The following is a 20,287-nucleotide window of genomic DNA, read 5'->3' on the forward strand; positions in this document are numbered from 1 at the left end:
TGTAACACACACTGTTTACTCCTTTGTATCTGCAATACTTACCAACATTTCTTCAGTAGCTTGCTGGCCAACTACACTGCAAATATCTCCAAAATTGGCAGCACAGACCTGACAACAAAAGCATCACTGACATTTCAAAATATTACACATAGGGTTCTTCTAAAATAATCTTTTAAATGTCATGTATCAGTACATTAACCACTAGCACTATGTTTTTAAACAGAAGAAAAAAAATACCTTTCGAACGTGAAACATTCTGCAATCGCAGCACATCTCACAAAACCTAGGGAGGATAAGACGCTCTGTAATGTCCTTCCCAACCATGGGAGCCATTTTGCACATTATCTAAAATAAGTAAGAACAAACACACAACTGAAAATATCAAGTAAGGCTCTTTCAGTTAAACTTAATAACTTAATAAAAGTATATAATTTAAGGAAACAATATATGATATGGCATCATTATACTATATACATCACAGAAAATATTCATAGCCAATTATTAATTTCATCTTATTTATCTAAGCAGGAAACAAAGACAGATATTAACCACAATCAATAAAAACAACCAATAAATACTTCATGCCCAGTAAACCCACGGAAAATCCTAACAATTTCATTTTTGTCCAGTTTCCATCTTATTACTACTTCATCATTTTGCCTGGTAATTTTAAAAGCAAAACAAACAAAAACCTACATTTTCCCAATTAAAAAAATTAGTGACTGTTCAAGGGGAAAATTATCCCCAGGAAAGATCTAGATTTAGCATATCTGTATTGCTAAGAAAATAATTCAGTCCTTGCCTTGAAAAGCACCCAGTGAACTAAAGCTCATACATATCAGAACCATGTTCTGGTTTTGCAAAGCCTCAGTTCCAGGGAAAGCATGGACACAGTTCTGATATAGGCACGTTTCAGTTAAAAGCAGGCAAAGTGAGGATTAACTTTATTTGAAAACTGGCCCTCCCGCAGTTAATACAGAAAGAAATGGGATAGCCTGTCGTCATTTAACAATTCTATCAATTGCTAGACTGTACAAACAGGACAAAATAAAGAAGTAAAAGAGATACATAAAGATTGTAAAGAAAAAAAATTCTCTCTATTCAAACATGACATGGTTGTCTACACAGAAAATCAGAAGGAATCTACAAAGAAGCCACCAGAATAAATAAGTATGTTTAGGAAGGTTGTAGGCTATAAATTAGACTACAAAAATCTATTCTATTTCTACAAGTCAGCAATGAACTGGAAAATTTAAAAACAGTATCATTCACAGAAGTACTTTTAAAAAAATATGAAATTGAACAAAATATATTCAAGAACTTTCTGCTGCAAACTATAAAAGATTAAAGATATAAATCAAAGACCTAAATAAATAGATCTACCATGTTCAGAGACTATAAAACTGGCAATTCTCTCCAAATTGATCTACAGATTCAACACTATCCCCATGAAAATCCCATCATCATCAGAACTGGAGACAAGGCCTACATCTCCTAAATCCCAGCGCCAGTTTTGTTTTTTGAATAAGCATCTCCATGCTCTAGTTAACAATTCAAAGTTATGCTGTATATCACTGATGTAGCATAACTAAATTTATTTAAAAGTGAATTATTTTATTAAGAAATTAGTTTTTATTAACAAATAATTATAACTTCTCTATCGAGACAGAGAAAATATGGAAGCCAAGGAATATAAAACATGACCAAAAAACAAACACAACAGTAAGAGAATCATGAGATTCCTACTACCACTGGATATAGTTTTTAAATTTTTTATTATAATGTTTTACTAATTTCACATTGCATCGAGAATGATAATACAGCAAGTTAAATGGCTCAATATAAACCAAAAATTAGGCCAAGACCAAAACTGACTTCCTTCATTGAAAAAATCTTAAAGTAAAAAAAGAAATAATGATGCTTTGAAACTAGGAAGAAGTGGTGGTTATACAACTTCGTGAACATATTAAATGCCACTAACACTTCAAAATGATTTTATGTCATGTAAGTTTCACTTCAATAAAAACATTACTGAAAAAGTAAATTTATTATTAACTGGTAACTGAGTATCTAAAAATAATAGATTCAAGAAATTCTTCAAGGGAAACAGACTAGAAAGATCATCTAATTCATCCCACTAATGATAATCCAGAAGCACTACATATAGTGTAATTTTTAAAAAATATCAACAAAGATGCAACCATATTATTTTAGGTTTAAGGAGTGAACTCTTACTATCCAAATAGATTTGAATAAATTTACCATCAGAATTACTACTATCCGAACTCAGGAACCACAGATGTGAATCACAACAGATACTACTCCATTCTAATTCATGCCCTCTCATGGCCTTCAAGTAATCAGAATATTTGCAAACTAAGTCAAAAAAACCCAGAATCTTCCTATTACATTTGACTTTATGATGTGCATAATGGCTTAACAATCTGTATATTCTTCTGATAACCATCACTGATGTCATATTTCCTGGGAAATGTACTTGCCTGACCATCCTTCCCACAAAGACCTGTCAGAGGAGGAGCCAAGTATTATTTTATTTCCACTGTGCTGACAGTGCCTAGAAAAGTGCTCAATACCTGCTGAAGGGGTTCAAGTGTTTCTTCGTTCAATACAGGGTTTTTAAAATTTTAACTGCACTGATAAAATAACCATTTCAGTTTTCCATTTTGACATAATAATTTACAATTATTTATTGTTTTCTTATTGTTTGCAGAAGGTACATTTTCCTTTGTAAGCATTTATGTCCCCTTCTAGCCCTGCTTATATTTCAAATTTAATGATTTGTGGCAACTTTAACAGAAAAATGTTAAACAAGGTAAAGCAGCCTTTTTTTTTTTAGACAGAGTCTTGTTCTGTCAACCAGGCTGGAATGCAGTGGAATGATCTCCACTCACTGTAACCTCTGCCTCCCAGGTTCAAATAATTCTCGTGCCTCTGCCTCCAAAGTAGCTGGGATTACAGGCATGTGCCGCTACACCCGGCTAATTTTTTTTGTATTTTTAGTAGAGATGGGGTTTTTAGTAGAGATGCCATGTTGGCCAGGCTGATCTCAAACCCCTGGTCTCAAGTGATCCTCCCACTCTGGCCTCCCAATGTGCTGGGATTACAGGAGTCAGCCACTGCACCCAGCCCAGCCTAATTTTTTTTTCCTTGAGGCAGAGTCTTGCTCTGTCACCCAGGCTGGAGTGCAGTGGCCTATCTTGGCTTACTACAACCTCCACCTCCTCCCAGGTTCAAATGATTCTCCTGCCTCAGTCTCCCAAGTAACAGGGACTACAAGTGCACACCACCATGCCTGGCTAATTTTTGTATTTTTTTAGTAGAGCCAGGTGTCACCATGTTGCCCAGGCTGGTCTCAAACTCCTGATCTCAAGTGATCCACCCACCTCAGCCTCCCAAAGTGCTGGGATTATTAAAGGCATGAGCCACCGCGCCCGACCCCAGCCTAACTTTTAATAAGCACCTCTTATCAGCCACATTTTGCATAAATGGAAAAATGCCATTTGACTTACAGCCACAGCTTCTGTTTTCACATCATCATTGCTATCTGGGGCGGTCAGCTCTATGAGGACAGGGCACACTTTGGTCTCCACATCAAATCGTTCAATGAGCTCCTGCTCCAGCAGAGCCAACAAAGCTGCCTGACTTGTTTTCCTCACCTAGGAGAAAAATAACACCACAAACAAAGTACATATGCGACACGACAAAATTCTACCACTTGACTTTTAAAACAAAGATTGCTCACCTCAAAGGGACCCATAACTGGCAAAACTCTGCAAATAAATGTTTGTGTTTATTTTCTTCAACTATTACAAAGACTACAGAACTTGGTAGATTGTGTTGTAACAGAGGAAGTGGACAGAGCCATCCTGGTAAAAGGTGCCTCACAAAGTAACAAACATTTTGAGGGACCCCTAGGAGGCTACCAAGTGACAGTACAGTTACTAGGCATTATCTATAATGGTATTAAAGAGATATACTAGATTTGTCAGACTCTAAACACATCTTGTCTCAGATAAATGTTCATTTTTGAAAAACAGTAACCGAGTTAAAGAGGAAAAAAACATTCCAAAGAGAACACTTAGGCTAGGCTATTCTCCATATATTACACTACGCAAATTTAAGAACATATAAATGGTACTCTTACCTGATTATTCTGATCTGCAAGATATCTAACCACAATAGGTAGTAAGAATTTGGAAAAAGCGTATGGTATTGAAGGCCGGTTTTCTTGACAAAACAGTGCGATGTGAGGCACCTGTTCCATCAGCTCCGCTCTCACAGTTGGTTCTAGTGAGATAACAGCAATGTGAGCAAACATGTTCTCCTGCAGCAACAAAACCTTTATCTGGACTTGAGGATACTTAGGAAGGCTTTGGATTTTCATCTTCAAAATATAAAGGACTTGGGACAACATCCTTTAATTCTGCAATCCTTTTCAGAATCAAACACAGATCAATCCCATGAGTGAAAGGAGGACCTTATCTTCACCCCAAGCTTCTGTTGTTCACAGTATGCACTGAGTATCTAACCATTTCTTAACAATAAATTTATTCATCACCTACACTGTGCCACACTGTGCGAGGGGTTAAATATCCTATCTGATATTTACATCAATACTGTGATACATACATAGTATTATCGATAAATTCCATTATTTAAGAACCTAGTAGGACAAGTCATAAAAACTAGCTCCTAATCTCAACTTAGTCAATAAATGAAAGATACATAATTAGACTTAACTAAGACTAAAAATGAGTAAATGAAAATTAAAGGTGACAAATATTTTTTAAAAACCTGAAAAGACCCAAGTGCATATGGCAAATTTAAATGTGAGAAATATGGCATTTCAAATCTCTGGGCTTCAAAAAGATGAAATGTCTAAGCAGCAGCAGTAGGAAAATCAGCTAGTTAGCACAGAACGAAAGTACCTACTGCACATCATACATAAAGATCAAAAGTACTAAAAGATAATATTAAATGTTCAATCTTGAGATGGGAAGACAAAACCCAAAAATCAACCATAAGACCAACTAATTTTACTTTATAAAAACTTTATTATAGGCTGGGTGTGCCTATAATCCCAGCACTTTGAGAGGCCGAGGCGGGCAGATCACTTGAGGTCAGGAGTTCGAGACCAGTCTGGCCAACATGGTGAATCCCGTCTCTACTAAAAATACAAAAATTAGCCAGGGGTGGTGGCACATGCCTCTAATCCCAGCTACTCCAGAGGCTGAGACAGTAGAATCACTTGAACCCGGGAGGTGGAGGTTGCAGTGAGCCAAGATAGCGCCACTGCACTCCACTCTGGGCGAAAGAGCAAGACTCTGTCTCAAAAACAAACAAATGAAAAAACTTTATTATAGATAACAGATACCATACTCAGTTAAAAGGGAAAACAGCCTGGGAGCATATTCATGTATAACAGAGTATTAGGAAGTCAACTACACAAAGAACACACTGTTCAAATAAATAATAAGACAGACAATAAGGACACAAGTAGGCAATTCATAGAAGACATGCAAGTGACTGAAATACAGACAGACATGATGGATTATCAGTAACAAGTCATTGTATTGGACCTAACTAGAACTTTGGTGCCCATTATCATTATGCATTATTAAAATTACATTAAACACGTATGAATGTGTCTACTAGGATTTCAGATCTCAACAGAGAAATTGACATAGCTTTAAATAGAAAATATGGTATTTTACGAAGTTCAGAATCTTATCAACAAATCAATATCTGGAATTTCTATTATACTGTTGTACCATGTGAAGTTGGCCAGATATGAACAAAATAGAGTGTTTCTGTTTTGAAGAAAAAAAGTAAACATACAGGCCTCTACTATTCTCACAGATCCTGAATTTTCTAAGTTAACACTGACAATTGCTTATATTTTTGAAGCAAAAGAAGGACACAAGTTATGGTTTCAGTTAAAAATGAAATAAGCAACTTTTCTTTCCTCAAAGCCCTGCTTAGGCAAATAGACTAATGGGGCAGGGGGGAAGCCTAGAAACAGACACATGCATGTATAGACAACGATTTATTATAAGGTGAACTGGGAAAGATGGCCTTCTCAATAAAGGGTATTGTGTCAACTGGCTCCTCATATTAAAAAAAAAAAAAAAGAAACTTGTCCTCCACTTCATATCATGCACATGAACAAATTCCAGGTGGAATACAGATCTGAATGTCAAGGCAAAAAACAATAAGGCTTCTCTGTGTTAGAGAATACAGGAAAAGATATTTATTATGACTTTGAGATTGGAGAAAATCTCTAAGAAGACAAAAGCAGCACAACCCATAAACGAAAAGCACTTCTCTTCTTTAAGAAGCATCACGATGAGCGCAAACACAAGCCACAGAGTGAAAAAGATATCTTCAATACACATAAACAACATAGGGCTCATATGCAGAATGAATTCCTGTAAATCTGTAAGAAAATGACTGCCAATTTTTTAAAGGGGGAAGAGACTTAGACATTTCAAAAAAGAAGCCGGGCATAGTGGCTCATGTCTGTAATCTCAGCACTTTGGGAGGCTGAGTTGGGTGGATCACGTGAGGTCAGAAATTCAAGACCAGCCTGGCCAACATGGAGAAATCCCATCTCTACTAAAAATACAAAAATTAGGCGGGCGTGGTAGTGCATGCCTATAATCCCAGCCACTCGAGAAGCTGAGGCAGAAAAATCACTTGAACCCAGGAGGAGGAGGTTGTAGTGAGCCCAGGTCGTGCCACTGCATTCCAGCCTGGATGACAGAGTGAGACTCCATCTCAAAAAAAAAAAAGGATACCCAAATAGCCAGTAAGTATATAACCAGGTATGAACTTCACTGGCTATTGAGGAAATGTAAATTACAACCACAATGAGAAACCACTACACATCCATCCATTCCAGGGGAAAATAATAAAAGCAGATGGTAAATTTTGGGGAATAAAAAAATCAAGATAAAAGCTAACGAAAGGTAAGGCAGAAGACTGAAAGGTTCTCAGCTGCTTATTTGTCTAAACAAAGGATACATATTTCATTCACTTCAGAGCTATGTTATTATTCAACAGTCTTTATCTTACCCACATATCACAATAAGCCCAGTCCTACAAATTAGAGACCTCAGGGTCAAATCCTCTCTCTTCCTCACTCTATCCAGAGGTTAGCCTTGGAATCCCTCCCAGCACTTCAATTTCTATCCAACAATTCATCCTTATAACAATTAACTGGCTGGTCACGGTGGCTCATGCCTGTAATCTCAGCACTCTGGGAGGTTGAGGCAGGTGGATCACTTGAGGTTAGAGAAGTTCCAGACCATCCTGGCCAACATGGTGAAACCCCTTCTCTACAAAAAATACAAAAATTAACTGGGTGTAGTGGTACATGCCTGTAATCCCAGTTACTCGGGAGGCTGAGGCAGGAGAATTGCTTGAACCTGGGAGGCAGGGGTGGTTGCAGTGAGCGGAGATCACGCCACTCTGCTCTAGCTTGGGCGACAGAGCAAAACGCTGTCTCAAAAACAAAAACACCCAATTACAGTCCTCCAATTAGTCTTCTTGTCACCCATCTTTTTCACCATATCAGTTCATACTGCTACACTACACTGTTCTAAATCACAAAACAGGTAAAGTCATCAGCATGGTTTGTTATAAACCTTTACAATCTAGCCCTCACCTACCTTATTTAACAGACTATATTTTTCTAACCTGGAAACTCAGCAGGTTAGTCTCATTGTCAGGTTGGCCTCATTGTTGACCAAATGGGCCACCTTCTTGAACTCCTCTGTCTTTTCCTCTCCTGGGTACGCCCTTTCCCCTCTCTATACCTCATCATTCTATCAAATCCAACATAAATATCACTAACTTTCTGAAGCCTGCCCCGATCCTTCCCATTGTAATGTACTGTTTATATGTTGGCTGCATTCACTAAACTTAATTTGACGACAGAAATCCTTGTTCACCTTAATGACTGCTCTAGCATTTAATGTAGAACCTGGTATAGAGTAGGTACTGTTTGATGTATACTGAATGAATAGAATTATGTCAATAGAGACATTTACTATGAACTTACCAATGTGAGAACATATTTTAAAATACACACACACATCCCCACACACTTACCAAAAAAAAAACTCTAGAGCTGGTAAACAGATAAAGGAAAACACAAATCCATCCTTAAAGAATATCTGTCTTTACTAAGGAATATAACAATAGGCTTAACAGTGCCATGAATTTACATTAAATTGTTATTTAACTTAAATCAAATTTTAAAAGTAAGTAAAAATTATACTTGATGAGACCCCCTCCTAAAACCATTTTAGAACAAGCATATACATAAGCAATTATGTATACAAAGGTAGACTATTGCTCAGTTAAGCCTATAAATGTTGTGCCCACCCTGTAAGAATATTAGGAACATTTAAGGCTTATGTAAACATTTAACATATTCCCATTAAAATGAACTGTTCATCAAAAGATGAGTTTGTCTAAAAATTAAAAGATGGGGCTTGCTGAGATGCCAAAAAGTCTGTCAGAGATGGAAAATATACTTTAATAAAGATAACAGATTTAAGGAAAAAAGTTTTAAAATTTATTTTTGGATTGTTTCTAAAATCAAGTATAAAAATATGCTTAATATTACCTTAAAATAGTTTTATGTGTTAAGTATATTTTACTACAACAAAAGATATATTTGTAAGAACTCTAACATTACCATTTTCTAAGCCTCAAATCAAGTTTACCTCTTTCTTAAGCAGACTTTCTTATTTTCACTTCGGAGATAAACCAGGTGTAGTTTTACAAATGGTTAATCAACATTTTTTGAAAGTGAGAAACCACACAGAAAGCAAGTTTTCTATATTTGCCTAAAACAATTTATAGCCTCCTCCATCTCTTTTAATGTATTCAAAATTATTCTAGATATTATTAATCCTAAAATATTAATATACATGATGCAAAACAATGTTTTTAGACTTGTTTTGATAAGAAATTTCTAAAATTAAACTAAATGAGACTACTGCAAAATGTCCAGGTCTCAGTAACAAATTTTACTTTTGTTGTCATGGATGGCTTTGATAATTACTTAGGAAATATTTTAAAGCCATCTCATATCACATTAATTTTTTCATTAGTTTTTAGAAACACAAATTTGGTCAAAGAAACCTTTCTAGAACACAGTAAATTCACTTTCTCCACATAAACATATACCTGAATCATCGGCCAATCTGCTAATTCTTTCCAAAACAGCAATACAATCTCTTTCATCATCGCAGACTTCCCTCAAGGTATCCAGCAAACTCCGGGCCACCATTTGTCTACACAGAAAAACAAGATTACGTATGTTCAATGGCATCAACAGCTAATATCCAGAATTTTATTTTTTTGAGACAGGGCCTCATTCCTGTTGCCCAGGCTGGAGTGTAATGGCGCGACCACGGCTAACTGCAGCACTGACTTCCCTGGCTCAGGTAATCCTCCCACCTCAGCCTCCTGAGTAGCTGAGACTACAGGCATACACCACCACACCTGGCTAATTTTTAAATATCTTTAGTAGAGATGGGGTTTCACCATGTTGCCCAGGCTGCTCTCAAACTCCCGTGCTCAAGCAATCCACCTGCCTTGGCCTCCCAAAGTGCTGGGATTACAGGCATGAGTCATTGCGCCTGGCCGGTATCTAGAATTTTAAAAGACAAAATCTACACATTTTTTAAGAAACTTTTTCTTATTACATTATTAAAACATATATTAGGTCTATAATTTTCTAAGTGGCAAATGGCAGTATTGATTTTATTTTAACAAGATGAGACTGAATATTTACAATTTTTTTTAAATCTTTATCTAACTGATTTGGCAAAAAGTCACCAAAAATTCATTTCCGTTGTCTTTCAATTATTATAATGAAAAAACACATTCATTATACAAAATGTTATCCTTACATATTTTTAACAGTATGAGTTTTGCATAGCTATACCCAAAAAATCTGAACAGACTTTTTGATTTCCCAGAAAAGTGTGATATAAGTGGTCTGGGATCATGGCCGGACAAACACAACGCAGCAGGAAGAGTGCTGGCTCTTGGTCACTGCCATGTGACCCAATGACCTTGAGCATCACCTGTCACACAGCAGGTATACAACATCATGTGTTGAAGGAATAACGTACCTTCCAATAAGCAATTTATATGAATACCAAAATTATGTCCAGTGGCAGAAAAGCAATGGTAATTAATGGTAATTTTTTTGCAAAGAAAGCATGTTGTATGCTTACTAGGATCAAAGAATAAACAAGTACAAAACTGCTCATGCTATGATTACGAATAAAACTTGGTGACTCAGATTGTGCCTGTTAATAATACCTCCTTTAAAATGGATACTTTCATTTTCCCTACTGAAGTTAATAAAACCACCCTTCCACTTCCACTTTAACAAAAAGAATATGCACATACCTGTTAAATACGTTCTCACTTGCAGCATACTTGTCCAATCTCCCCAGGGGCGTCAACATTTCATCTTGTGAGACAAAGTCCAAGGCTGAAGGTATAATAATCACATCAGACTCTGAGCTGTAGTCATCCACACCAACTATCAGAGACATCAGAAATACTCCTTATAACACTTTGAAACTAAAATGTACCCCTTGCCTGTCTGAAGCAGTAAAAATCTGTTTCTGGAATGGTACCAAAAAAAAAAATCATAAGAGACTCTCAGAATCAATCCAGAAGCCACAAATAACTAAAATATACCTCCCTTTCCTTTTTCTACAGATATGTTCTACTTGGCTCTATAATGACAAAGTTCTACTTGGCTCTAAAAGCACAAGGGTCAGAGGCTACAGAAACTCAGTATGCAGGAAACAGTGATCAGAGTCTTGAGAACATGTTCAATCAAGACACTAATAACTTGTGAATAGACACACAAAAAGTCTAGCACCGATACAGTTAATCCTGCAATGTAGAAGATAAAGCTAATGAAACTGGTATCTAACTTCACTTAATAGAGGAAAGCTAAAAACACTAGTATATTTATAGTCATTAAACAAATATTTATTAAATACATTTGTGCCAAGTACTAGGGTAGTTGCTGGGGAAACAATAATGAAAATACTAATGTTTCTGCTTTCAAAGAGCTAATATTCTACATAAAACAATCTACTTTAAAATGATCATTGTAAGAAAAGTATGCATTAATACAAACTAGAAGGCCAGACACCCATTCAAGCTGCAGGAGAAGGAAGAAAAGACCAAGAAAGAATGGCTAAAAACCAACCGAAAGATAATTATTTCAAAGGAACCAAGCAATGAGTGAAGGTATGATTAAACAGCATCTACTACCAAAGGAGTCAAGGAAGAACTGAAAGGTGCCCACTGAATTTGGTACTTTTGTGCCATGCTGTATGACAAGGGCGATTTTCCACTGTATGAAAGCTGAGAAGCCAAACCTGACTGAAGAGGTAGAGGAAAATATAAGAAAGTGAAGACAAGGAATACAAAATATACTTTCCAGAATTGTGGTTGTGAAACAGTAAACTGGATTAGATTACTAGCCAGGGCATTCAAGCAAAATAAAGATTTATTTTGTTTTGTTCCTAAAGTTTAAAAGAAGACAAAGATTTGCACATGGTTATATAATGAAAGTAAATAGTCAACAAATAAACATAAATTGAAGTTTTAGCAATAAGAAAATATTACCGATGGAAACACCATGAGGCTGGAAAGGATGGGATCCAGAGCTAAATAAGAACTCTTCAACTGCTACAGTTCAGGGCCTTTCCCATGGCCCTAAGAGTTTTCCAAGAAATTTTCTTATTATTTCCTGGCACTTCCTATTCTATCCCCTGCATTACTTGATTTACTTTCTCAACAGTGCCTGTCAACATCTGGTAATATTAGTTGTTTTACTTATTGTCTGTCTCTCTAGAGTAAGTTATTGGCTCCATGAGGACAGGAATTTTTATCCCATACACTGCTTCATCTCCAGGATATTTCCAGGCACAAAGTAAGCATTTAAGTATTTTTGAAACAAAAAAATCTGTTCATAACTCACAATGAGATTGTCTTTGCAACTTTAGCTCTTTTCTTAGGAGAGAAAAAGAAAACCACCTAAGAAACTCCTCCCAAATGTTGCTATATGAGTGACAGAAAAGATTCATCATTTCCTAATGAAATGTTATTGCTATTAGGGCATTTTAAAATGCTGTTTTTAAATTAAATGTGTATATACCATGGGACCATCTTACAGAACTGACTACTTTAAACAGATAACATCGTTTTTACTCCCAATAGAACATTACCAAAAAGAGACCACAAAACACAGCACAGTCCCTTTTGTTAAAAACAAAATAGGCCGGGCGCGGTGGCTCAAGCCTGTAATCCCAGCACTTTGGGAGGCCGAGACGGGCGGATCACGAGGTCAGGAGATCGAGACCATCCTGGCTAACACGGTGAAACCCCATCTCTACTAAAAATACATAAAAAACTAGCCGAGCGAGGTGGCGGGCGCCTGTAGTCCCAGCTACTCGGGAGGCTGAGGCAGGAGAATGGCGTGAACCCAGGAGGCGGAGCTTGCAGTGAGCTGAGATCCGGCCACTGCACTCCAGCCTGGGCGACACAGCGAGACTCTGTCTCAAAAAAAAAAAAACAAAAAAACAAACAAACAAAAATAACTTCTGTATTTAAAGAACACTTAAACACGGTCTTCCACTTTTGAAAAGGATGGATTAACAAGAACCAACTTAACCCTCACATCTTAAATGGTAAATAAATAAATAAATAAATAGACAGAGCCAGGTATGCTGACAGTGTCTGTAGTCCCAGCTACTTAGGAGGCTGAAGCAGGAGGATTGCTTGAGCACAGGAGGTCGACACTGTAGTGTTCTATAACTGCATCTGTGAATAGCCACTGCACTCTAGCCCCTGAGAAACACAGTGAGACCCCCATCTCTTAAAAAAAAAGATAAAACATATGAAGTCATGGTATCAGACACTGACAAAAGACAGTACTGGACAGTGATCTCTGAGAAAGAGAGGACAAATGAAATGAGCCCTATATTCTTCCAGTTAACTTCCTGGAAATAATTTCCAGAGCACTAGGAGGGTCCAAATATAATCTCAGCAGACTCCTCGAATTGAGGAGACAGAGTTGAGAATTCAGGGAGGCCAAGGCAGCTAAAATTGGCAGAGGAAGAGTATCGGAGAGGAGGGACCTTCACAGAGAAAGAACTTCAGAAAGCTACAGAAGGTACCTTTGAGTCTTTAAGTGAGTATTCAAACAGTTTATGTGTGTGAGGAAACTACTCAGTATTCTGGGAAAAATAACTACCTGAAATGATCAAGTGAACAAATCCTCGATTATCACAAAGGACAAGGACTAGTTTATGTCTCCACCAACAAAAATTTTAAAAATTCTATAATAAATGAGGCAAAACACCTAAGAAGTGGCAAACAATTCTCCTGGTTTTGCCTAACAAAGTTTAACAGGCTTCAAAAGAAACAAACTATATCCAAAAAACGGTGTCACAGAACAAAACTCCAGTATGTAAATGAATATAAAAATAGCTAGCACTCAACAAGGTAAACTCCACAACGTCTAGCATCCAATAAAAAATTACTAGGCACACAAAAGGCAGGAAAATACAAACCACGAGGCAAAAAATTCTACAACAGAAACAGACCCAGAACAAAGAATATAGCATTAGTAGATAAGGACATTGAAAGTTATTTTAATTATATTCCATACATTTAAGAAGGCAGAAAAAAAGAACATGTTAAGAAGAGACACGGAAGATGATATGAAAGACCTAAATTGATCTTTTAGAGATGAAAAAAAGACATGAAAAATACATGGGATGGGATCAAGAGCAGATTAAACATTACAGAGGAAAAATTGTGTTACCTTGAAGAAAAAGCATAAGAAAAATATCCCAAATGAAACAGAAAAAATATGGAGGAGGAAGAAAATTAAGCATCAATCAATTGTAGGAAAACTCCAAGCATCCAAATGTATGTGCAAATGGAGTCCCCAAAAAAGAATGGGAGATATAAAATATATCTGAAGAAATAACGGACAAAATTTTCCCAAATTTGGTAAAAACTATCATCTACAGATAGATTCAAGGGGTTCAATGAAACTCATGAGCAAGAAACATGAAGAAAAGTATACCAAGGCACAATATAATCAAATTGCTTAAAGCTAGTGATAAAAACTTTCAGGCAGCCAGAGAAAAACTCAAGTTATATACAGAAAAACAACAATCAGAATGATAGCAGACTTTTCCATCTAAAATACAAGCCAGAAGACAGTAACATCTTTAAAGTAAATAAAGAAAAATACCTGCAACTCCATACCTCAGAAATAGAAATCTTCCAAATATGAAGCTGAAATAAAGATTCTTTCAGCCATACAAAGACTGATATCATCAACAGCAGACATGCACTATAGGAAATACTAAAGCAAATCATTCAAGCAAGAGGAAAATTACACCAGATGAGAATCTGGATCTATACAAAAGAATAAAGGGCATCAGAAACAATTAATATGGGGCCGGGCACAGTGGCTCACACCTATAATCCTATCACTTTGAGAAGCCGAGGCAGATGGATCACTTGAGCTCAGGAGTTCAAAATCAGCCTGGGCAATATGGTAAAACTGTGCCTCTAAAAAAAATACAAAAATTAGCTGGGCATGGTGGCGTGCACCTGTAGTCCCAGCTACTTAGGGGGCTGAGGCAAGAGGACTGCTTGAACCTGGGAGGTCAAAGCTGCAGTGACCTGAGATGGCGCCACTGCACTCCAGTCTGGAGGACAAAGCAAGACCCTGTCTCCAGAAAAAAAAGAAAGAACAAAAAGGTTAATATGGAATAAATAAAAAATTTCCTATTTTTCAAGTATCTAAAAGATAACTGCTTAAATAAAACTATGTACTAAAAAATAAATGGATAAATATATATTGTGGGGTTCACAACACATGCAGAAGTATAATATATGACTACAATAGCACACAGACAGGAAAAGGGTATACTGTTACAAAGCTCTTACACTGTGTGTGAAGAGATACAAATTATTTGAAGTTGACTGTGGAAAAGTAAAAATGCATATTAATTATAAACTCTAAAGCAATCATTATTTAAAAAGAAACACACATACACCAAAGACATACAACTACTAATCCAGTACACCCCATAAGTAATCTAAAAGAACGCACAAAAAGAGAATAAAGGGAACAAGAAGAGATGAGACAAACAAATGAGAAACAGCAAGATAAAGAGATTTGAACACAACCATATCAGCAACTACATTAAGTGCAAATGGTCTAAATAGCCCAACTAAGGCAGAGACTGTCAAATTGGATTACAAACAACACCTAACCATGAACATAACTATACAGAGCAGAAATACTTTATACAGCTTATTCTATCTACAATTCATAGCAAAATACCTTATTAATTATAAATCAGAGCTGTAAAAGCCACTCAGCCACTCTCATCTGGCCAGTTTTCTCCTTTATAAGACTGTTAAGCTAGCATAACCTTGAAACACCTTTATAAAGGCTCTAGAATTCTATGACTATGACCAAACTGTTTCATCAGTCTCACACTTGTTAATCTTAAAGATAAACAATAAAATTGATTCTGGCCCATAAAAAGCAGAGGGCAGTAGGAAAAAAAACTCCTACAGCTGTGACTGCCAAACATAATTATGTTCAAGATAAGCTTGGAGCACTTACCTAAAATGCAGATACCTAGATTCCACACTCAGATACTTATTTAGTTTGGAGTAAGGCTCAGAAGCATTTATTTAGATAAATAACTCCACTAATTTAAATGCAGACTGTTAACCATACTTAAGAAGCATACTCCTAGAAGGTAACAAAATCATATTCTGCTTCAAATGTTTTGCTACCACTCTATCATGATTGATAATCACTTCCATACAAAGGGAGTGTTCAACTCCGGTACAGACACTAGTGACAAATGTTCACTTGTATTTGGCGCCCCCACCCCAAAAAAAAATAATCCTAGGAGCAATCTCTGAAACATATTAGAAGGTATAGGTATAAAGATAACGGAGAAACTAAAATGGAGTACTAAAAAATATTCAGTTAACCCAAAATAAAGTCTGGAAAGGAGTAACAGAGAAAAAAACCATGAGTCAAACAGAAAATAAATAGCAGAATCACAGACCTAAATGCAACTAGATCAATAATTACATTAAATACAAATGGACTAAAATATCTCATTTAAAAGGCAAAGATTATCAGACCATCAGAAATATAGTCTGTCTACCAGAGATACATTTCTAAAGACAAAATTTCAACCATTAGGTTGAAAATAATTTTTTTAAAAGATATAACACAAAAAAGTGAGCATAAGAAAGCTGGAGGCCAGGTGTGGTGGCTCACGCCGATAATCCCAGCACTTTGGAAGGCTGAAGCAGGTGGACTGCTTGAGCTCAGGAGTTTGAGATGAGACCAGCCTGGGCAACATGGTGAAACCCCATCTCTATAAAAGATACAAAAATATTAGCTGGGGGTGGTGGTGCACACCTGTGGTCCCTGCTACTTGGGAGCTTGAGGTGGGGGGATCACTTAAGTATGGCAGGCAGACGTTTCAGTAAGCTGAGATAGCTCCACTGCACTCCAGCCTGGGTGACAGAGTGAGACTGTCTCAAAAAAAGAAAAAAGAAAAAAAGCTGAAGTAGCTATATTATTATGAGACAAAATAGATCAAAGACAAGAAGTATTACTAGAAATGGAGATATTAGTACTTTAAGACTCTTGAATTCTTATGTAGCTCTGCATAACTAAAGTCTATGGATTCTTGAACACTATAATAGCAGCAATAGCCCTATACTGTTCCATGGCTTTTAAAATTCAGCCTCTTTCACTGATGAAGTAAAAAAACCATACATCATCTTTTAATGTTATTTGAATTTTTTAAATGACCAAAAAGCATATAATACAGTGTTCAACAACAACCTGTTCAAACCAGGTTGTTGTTGTTACTGTTGTCTTATTTGGAGGAGAAAAAAAAAAAGCATATACTAGCCAGGCACAGTGGCTCATGCCTGTAATCCCAGCACTGTGGGAGGCTGAGGCAGGTGGATCGTTTAGAGGTTAGGAGTTCGAGACCAGCCTGGCCAACATGGTGAAACCCCGTCTGTACTAAAAATACAAAAAAATTAGTTGGGCATGGTGGTGCGTGCCTGAAATTCCAGCTACTTGGGAGGCTGAATCACAAGAATCACTTGAACCTGGGAGGTAGAGGTTGCAGTAAGCCAAGATGGCACTGCTGCACTCTAGCCTGGGTGACAGAATGAGACTCTGTCTCCAAAATAAAAAAAAAAATAAACTTTTAAAAAGCATATATTAACAATGACTACTCTGAAATGCTTTTTCTAATCATATGTGTTCTCCCAAAATTCCAATACTCCCTCTTTCCCTATAAACTTACTGTCTTAAATAGCTGTCATTGCTAGCTGAAGGGGAGCCAGGATAAAAAGTTAAAGGGAAGATTGCTTGTAAGCTCAAGACAGATTGCCAATAAATAATTAAATAGGTATTTTTCATTTTGCAAAACGTAAAATTTAATTATAAAGATTCCATGAAAAAGTTACGTGGCACATCTTTTAATTGAAAATTGGGTTTTTGGTTAATCTTAACAGAATAGAATTCTAAAAGAATAGAATTTTTTTTTTTTAATTTTTTTTGACACAGAGTCTTGCTCTATTGCCCAGGCTGGAGTGCAGTGGTGCTATCTCGGCTCACTGCAACCTCCACCTCCCAGGTGCAAGCAATTCTCATGCCTCAGCCACTTGAGCAGCTGGAATTACAGGCAGGCGTCATAACACCTGGCTAATTCTTGTATTTTTAGAAGAGATGGGGTTTCACCATGTTGCCCAGGTTGGTCTTGAACTCCTGGCCTCAACTGATCCACCCGCCTTGGCCTCCCGAAGTGCTGGGATTATCGGCGTGAGCCACCGCGCCTGGCCAAAAGAATAGAATTCTTAATAGGAATAGAAAACCTAGGATATAAACTAAGGCCCTATACTTAAAGCTTTGGTTCATCTTATCTCCAAGACCCTTTGAAAACTGCTGCTAAACATAAACTAGGCTCAACAGAACCTTCTAGTTCCAAATCACGAAAGGAATCAAATATGTTACAATACAAATAAAGAGAACATCAGGAAGGAAGATGACAAGGGAAAGAAACAATGAAACAATGACAATCCTTGTTACCTATAGAACTGAATATCTTTTTGTATAGACATGAGATTACGTAACAGGACAAAACAATTGTCATAGTTCCAGAAGTATCCTCTCTTTATACTGCCTGCAGTTCCCTGAATCTAACATAGAAATCCAAAGTAGCAGAAGAGAAATTCCAATTTTTCGCTTTTTTAAATTTAAGAAAAAGCGCCTAAAATATAATAGTTTAAAAGTTTAAAAGCCTTTCCTTTGGCCATGCACAGTGGCTCACACCTGTAATCCCAGCACTTTGGGAGGCCAAGGTGGGCTGATAATTTGAGGTCAGAAGTTTGACACCAGCCTGGCCGACATGGTGAAATCCCATCTCTACTAAAAATACAAAAATCAGCTGGGCTGAAGCAGGAGAAGTGCTTCAAACCAGGATGAGGAGGTTGCAGTGAGCCAAAATCACGCCACTGCACTCCAACCTGGGTGACGTACTGAGACACTGTCTCAAAAAAAAAAAAAAAAAATAGCCGGGCGCGGTGGCTCACGCCTGTAATCCCAGCACTTTGGGAGGCCGAGGCGGGCGGATCACAAGGTCAGGAGATCAAGACCACGGTGAAACCCCGTCTCTACTAAAAATACAAAAATGAGCCGGGCGCGGTGGCGGGCGCCTGTAGTCCCAGTTACTCGGGAGGCTGAGGCAAGAGAATGGTGTGAACCCAGGAGGCGGAGCTTGCAGTGAGCCAGGATCGCGCCACTGCACTTCAGCCTGGGAGACAGCGAGACTCCGTCTCAAAAAAAAAAAAAAAAAGGTTGGGCCCACCATGAAATTGTATATAGTCATAGCAAAATTGTGTGGAAAAAACAGAATCCAGTTTTAAGTGGCAAAACTGGATTCAAATCCCGTTTTGCCACTTATTATATTCATCTATAAAATAACAGTTAAGACTTTTAAGACACAGTGATATCTGCAACACTGTCAGGCAAATAAGCAAATGTTCCCTCCCACTTTGCATTTCAGTTTGTTTCTAGAAACAGAAAATCTGCCTGTGGTTTCCAAGTGTTTTTGTTTTCATTCATTTCATTCAACCAGTATGTAGGAAAACCATGTGTTTTTAATTGTTTTCATTCAACCAGTAAGTAGTCTTTTTTTTTTTTTTTTTTTTTTTTTGAGACGGAGTCTCGCTCTGCAGCCCAGGCTGGAGTGCAGTGGCCGAATCTCAGCTCACTGCAAGCTCCGCCTCCCGGGTTCACACCATTCTCCTGCCTCAGCCTCCCGAGTAGCTGGGACTACAGGCGCCCGCCACCTCGCCCAGCTACTTTTTTTTTGTACTTTTTAGTAGAGACGGGGTTTCACCGTGTTCGCCAGGATGGTCTCGATCTCCTGACCTCGTGATTCGCCCGTCTCGGCCTCCCAAAGTGCTGGGATTACAGGCTTGAGCCACCGCGCCCGGCCTCAACCAGTAAGTAGTCTTAATATAAATAGGACAGCACATACACTATCTAATGTCAGGCACTGAACAAGGAATATACTATAAAAACTAGACAAAAAATTGTGCATGTATGTACATACATGGGTATACATTGTATGTATGTGTGTGCATATATAAACATACTCTACTAAGAAAAAATACATGGTATAAGACTGTATACAAACCAAATATGCTGTTAACTATTATACTTCTAAGTCTGCCCTGATAAGTAAGAGAAGGCTTCGAAGTCAAGCCAATTCTTGGAAAATACACTGGAATTTGCCAAGCAGGACAAAGGGCAGGAGGAGGGCATTCTAAGCAGAAAATTCCAAAGATAGGGAGTCAAAGAAAACTATTTCATGTCTCCAGAATTACAAGTAATTTGGTGTAGCTGGGGCATAAGGTTGATACAGAAGCAAGGCAGGAGTAGGGAAACACGATCTACCAAAATCGACTCTGCCTTCTAATTTTTAAAGAGTTAACATTAATAAATTTTGCAAAATCATCTTATCTGGCTAGAGAAATCACATTACTACTCTGTAATTCAGAATGACATCTGAGATTTTTCCAAGCAACAATTTGACTCATTTCAAGTTATCTCAGAACAACAGACAACTCC

General features: G+C 37.3%; 1 protein-coding gene across 3 annotated transcripts in view; it reads right to left on the reverse strand.

The window, feature by feature from the left end:
* The window catches only part of PPP4R1 (protein phosphatase 4 regulatory subunit 1), a 72,037-nt gene that overhangs the window by 38,323 nt on the left and 13,427 nt on the right, over positions 1 to 20,287 (reverse strand). For 2 of the 3 annotated variants that reach the window (XM_007974662.3, XM_007974661.3), the window contains exons 3-8: positions 10,456 to 10,540; positions 9,220 to 9,326; positions 4,166 to 4,308; positions 3,531 to 3,677; positions 238 to 345; positions 43 to 108 (exon numbers count right to left, since the gene is read on the reverse strand). In XM_007974662.3, the coding sequence (XP_007972853.3) occupies positions 43 to 108; positions 238 to 345; positions 3,531 to 3,677; positions 4,166 to 4,308; positions 9,220 to 9,326; positions 10,456 to 10,514 (630 nt within the window). In that variant the 5' untranslated portion in view covers positions 10,515 to 10,540. Of the gene's footprint in view, positions 1 to 42; positions 109 to 237; positions 346 to 3,530; positions 3,678 to 4,165; positions 4,309 to 9,219; positions 9,327 to 10,455; positions 10,592 to 20,287 lie in introns of all 3 variants that reach the window. The other variant, XM_007974660.3, reaches the window with a different exon arrangement.

This window comes from Chlorocebus sabaeus, chromosome 18, assembly GCF_047675955.1.
Source record: "Chlorocebus sabaeus isolate Y175 chromosome 18, mChlSab1.0.hap1, whole genome shotgun sequence".
Lineage (NCBI taxonomy): Eukaryota > Metazoa > Chordata > Mammalia > Primates > Cercopithecidae > Chlorocebus > Chlorocebus sabaeus.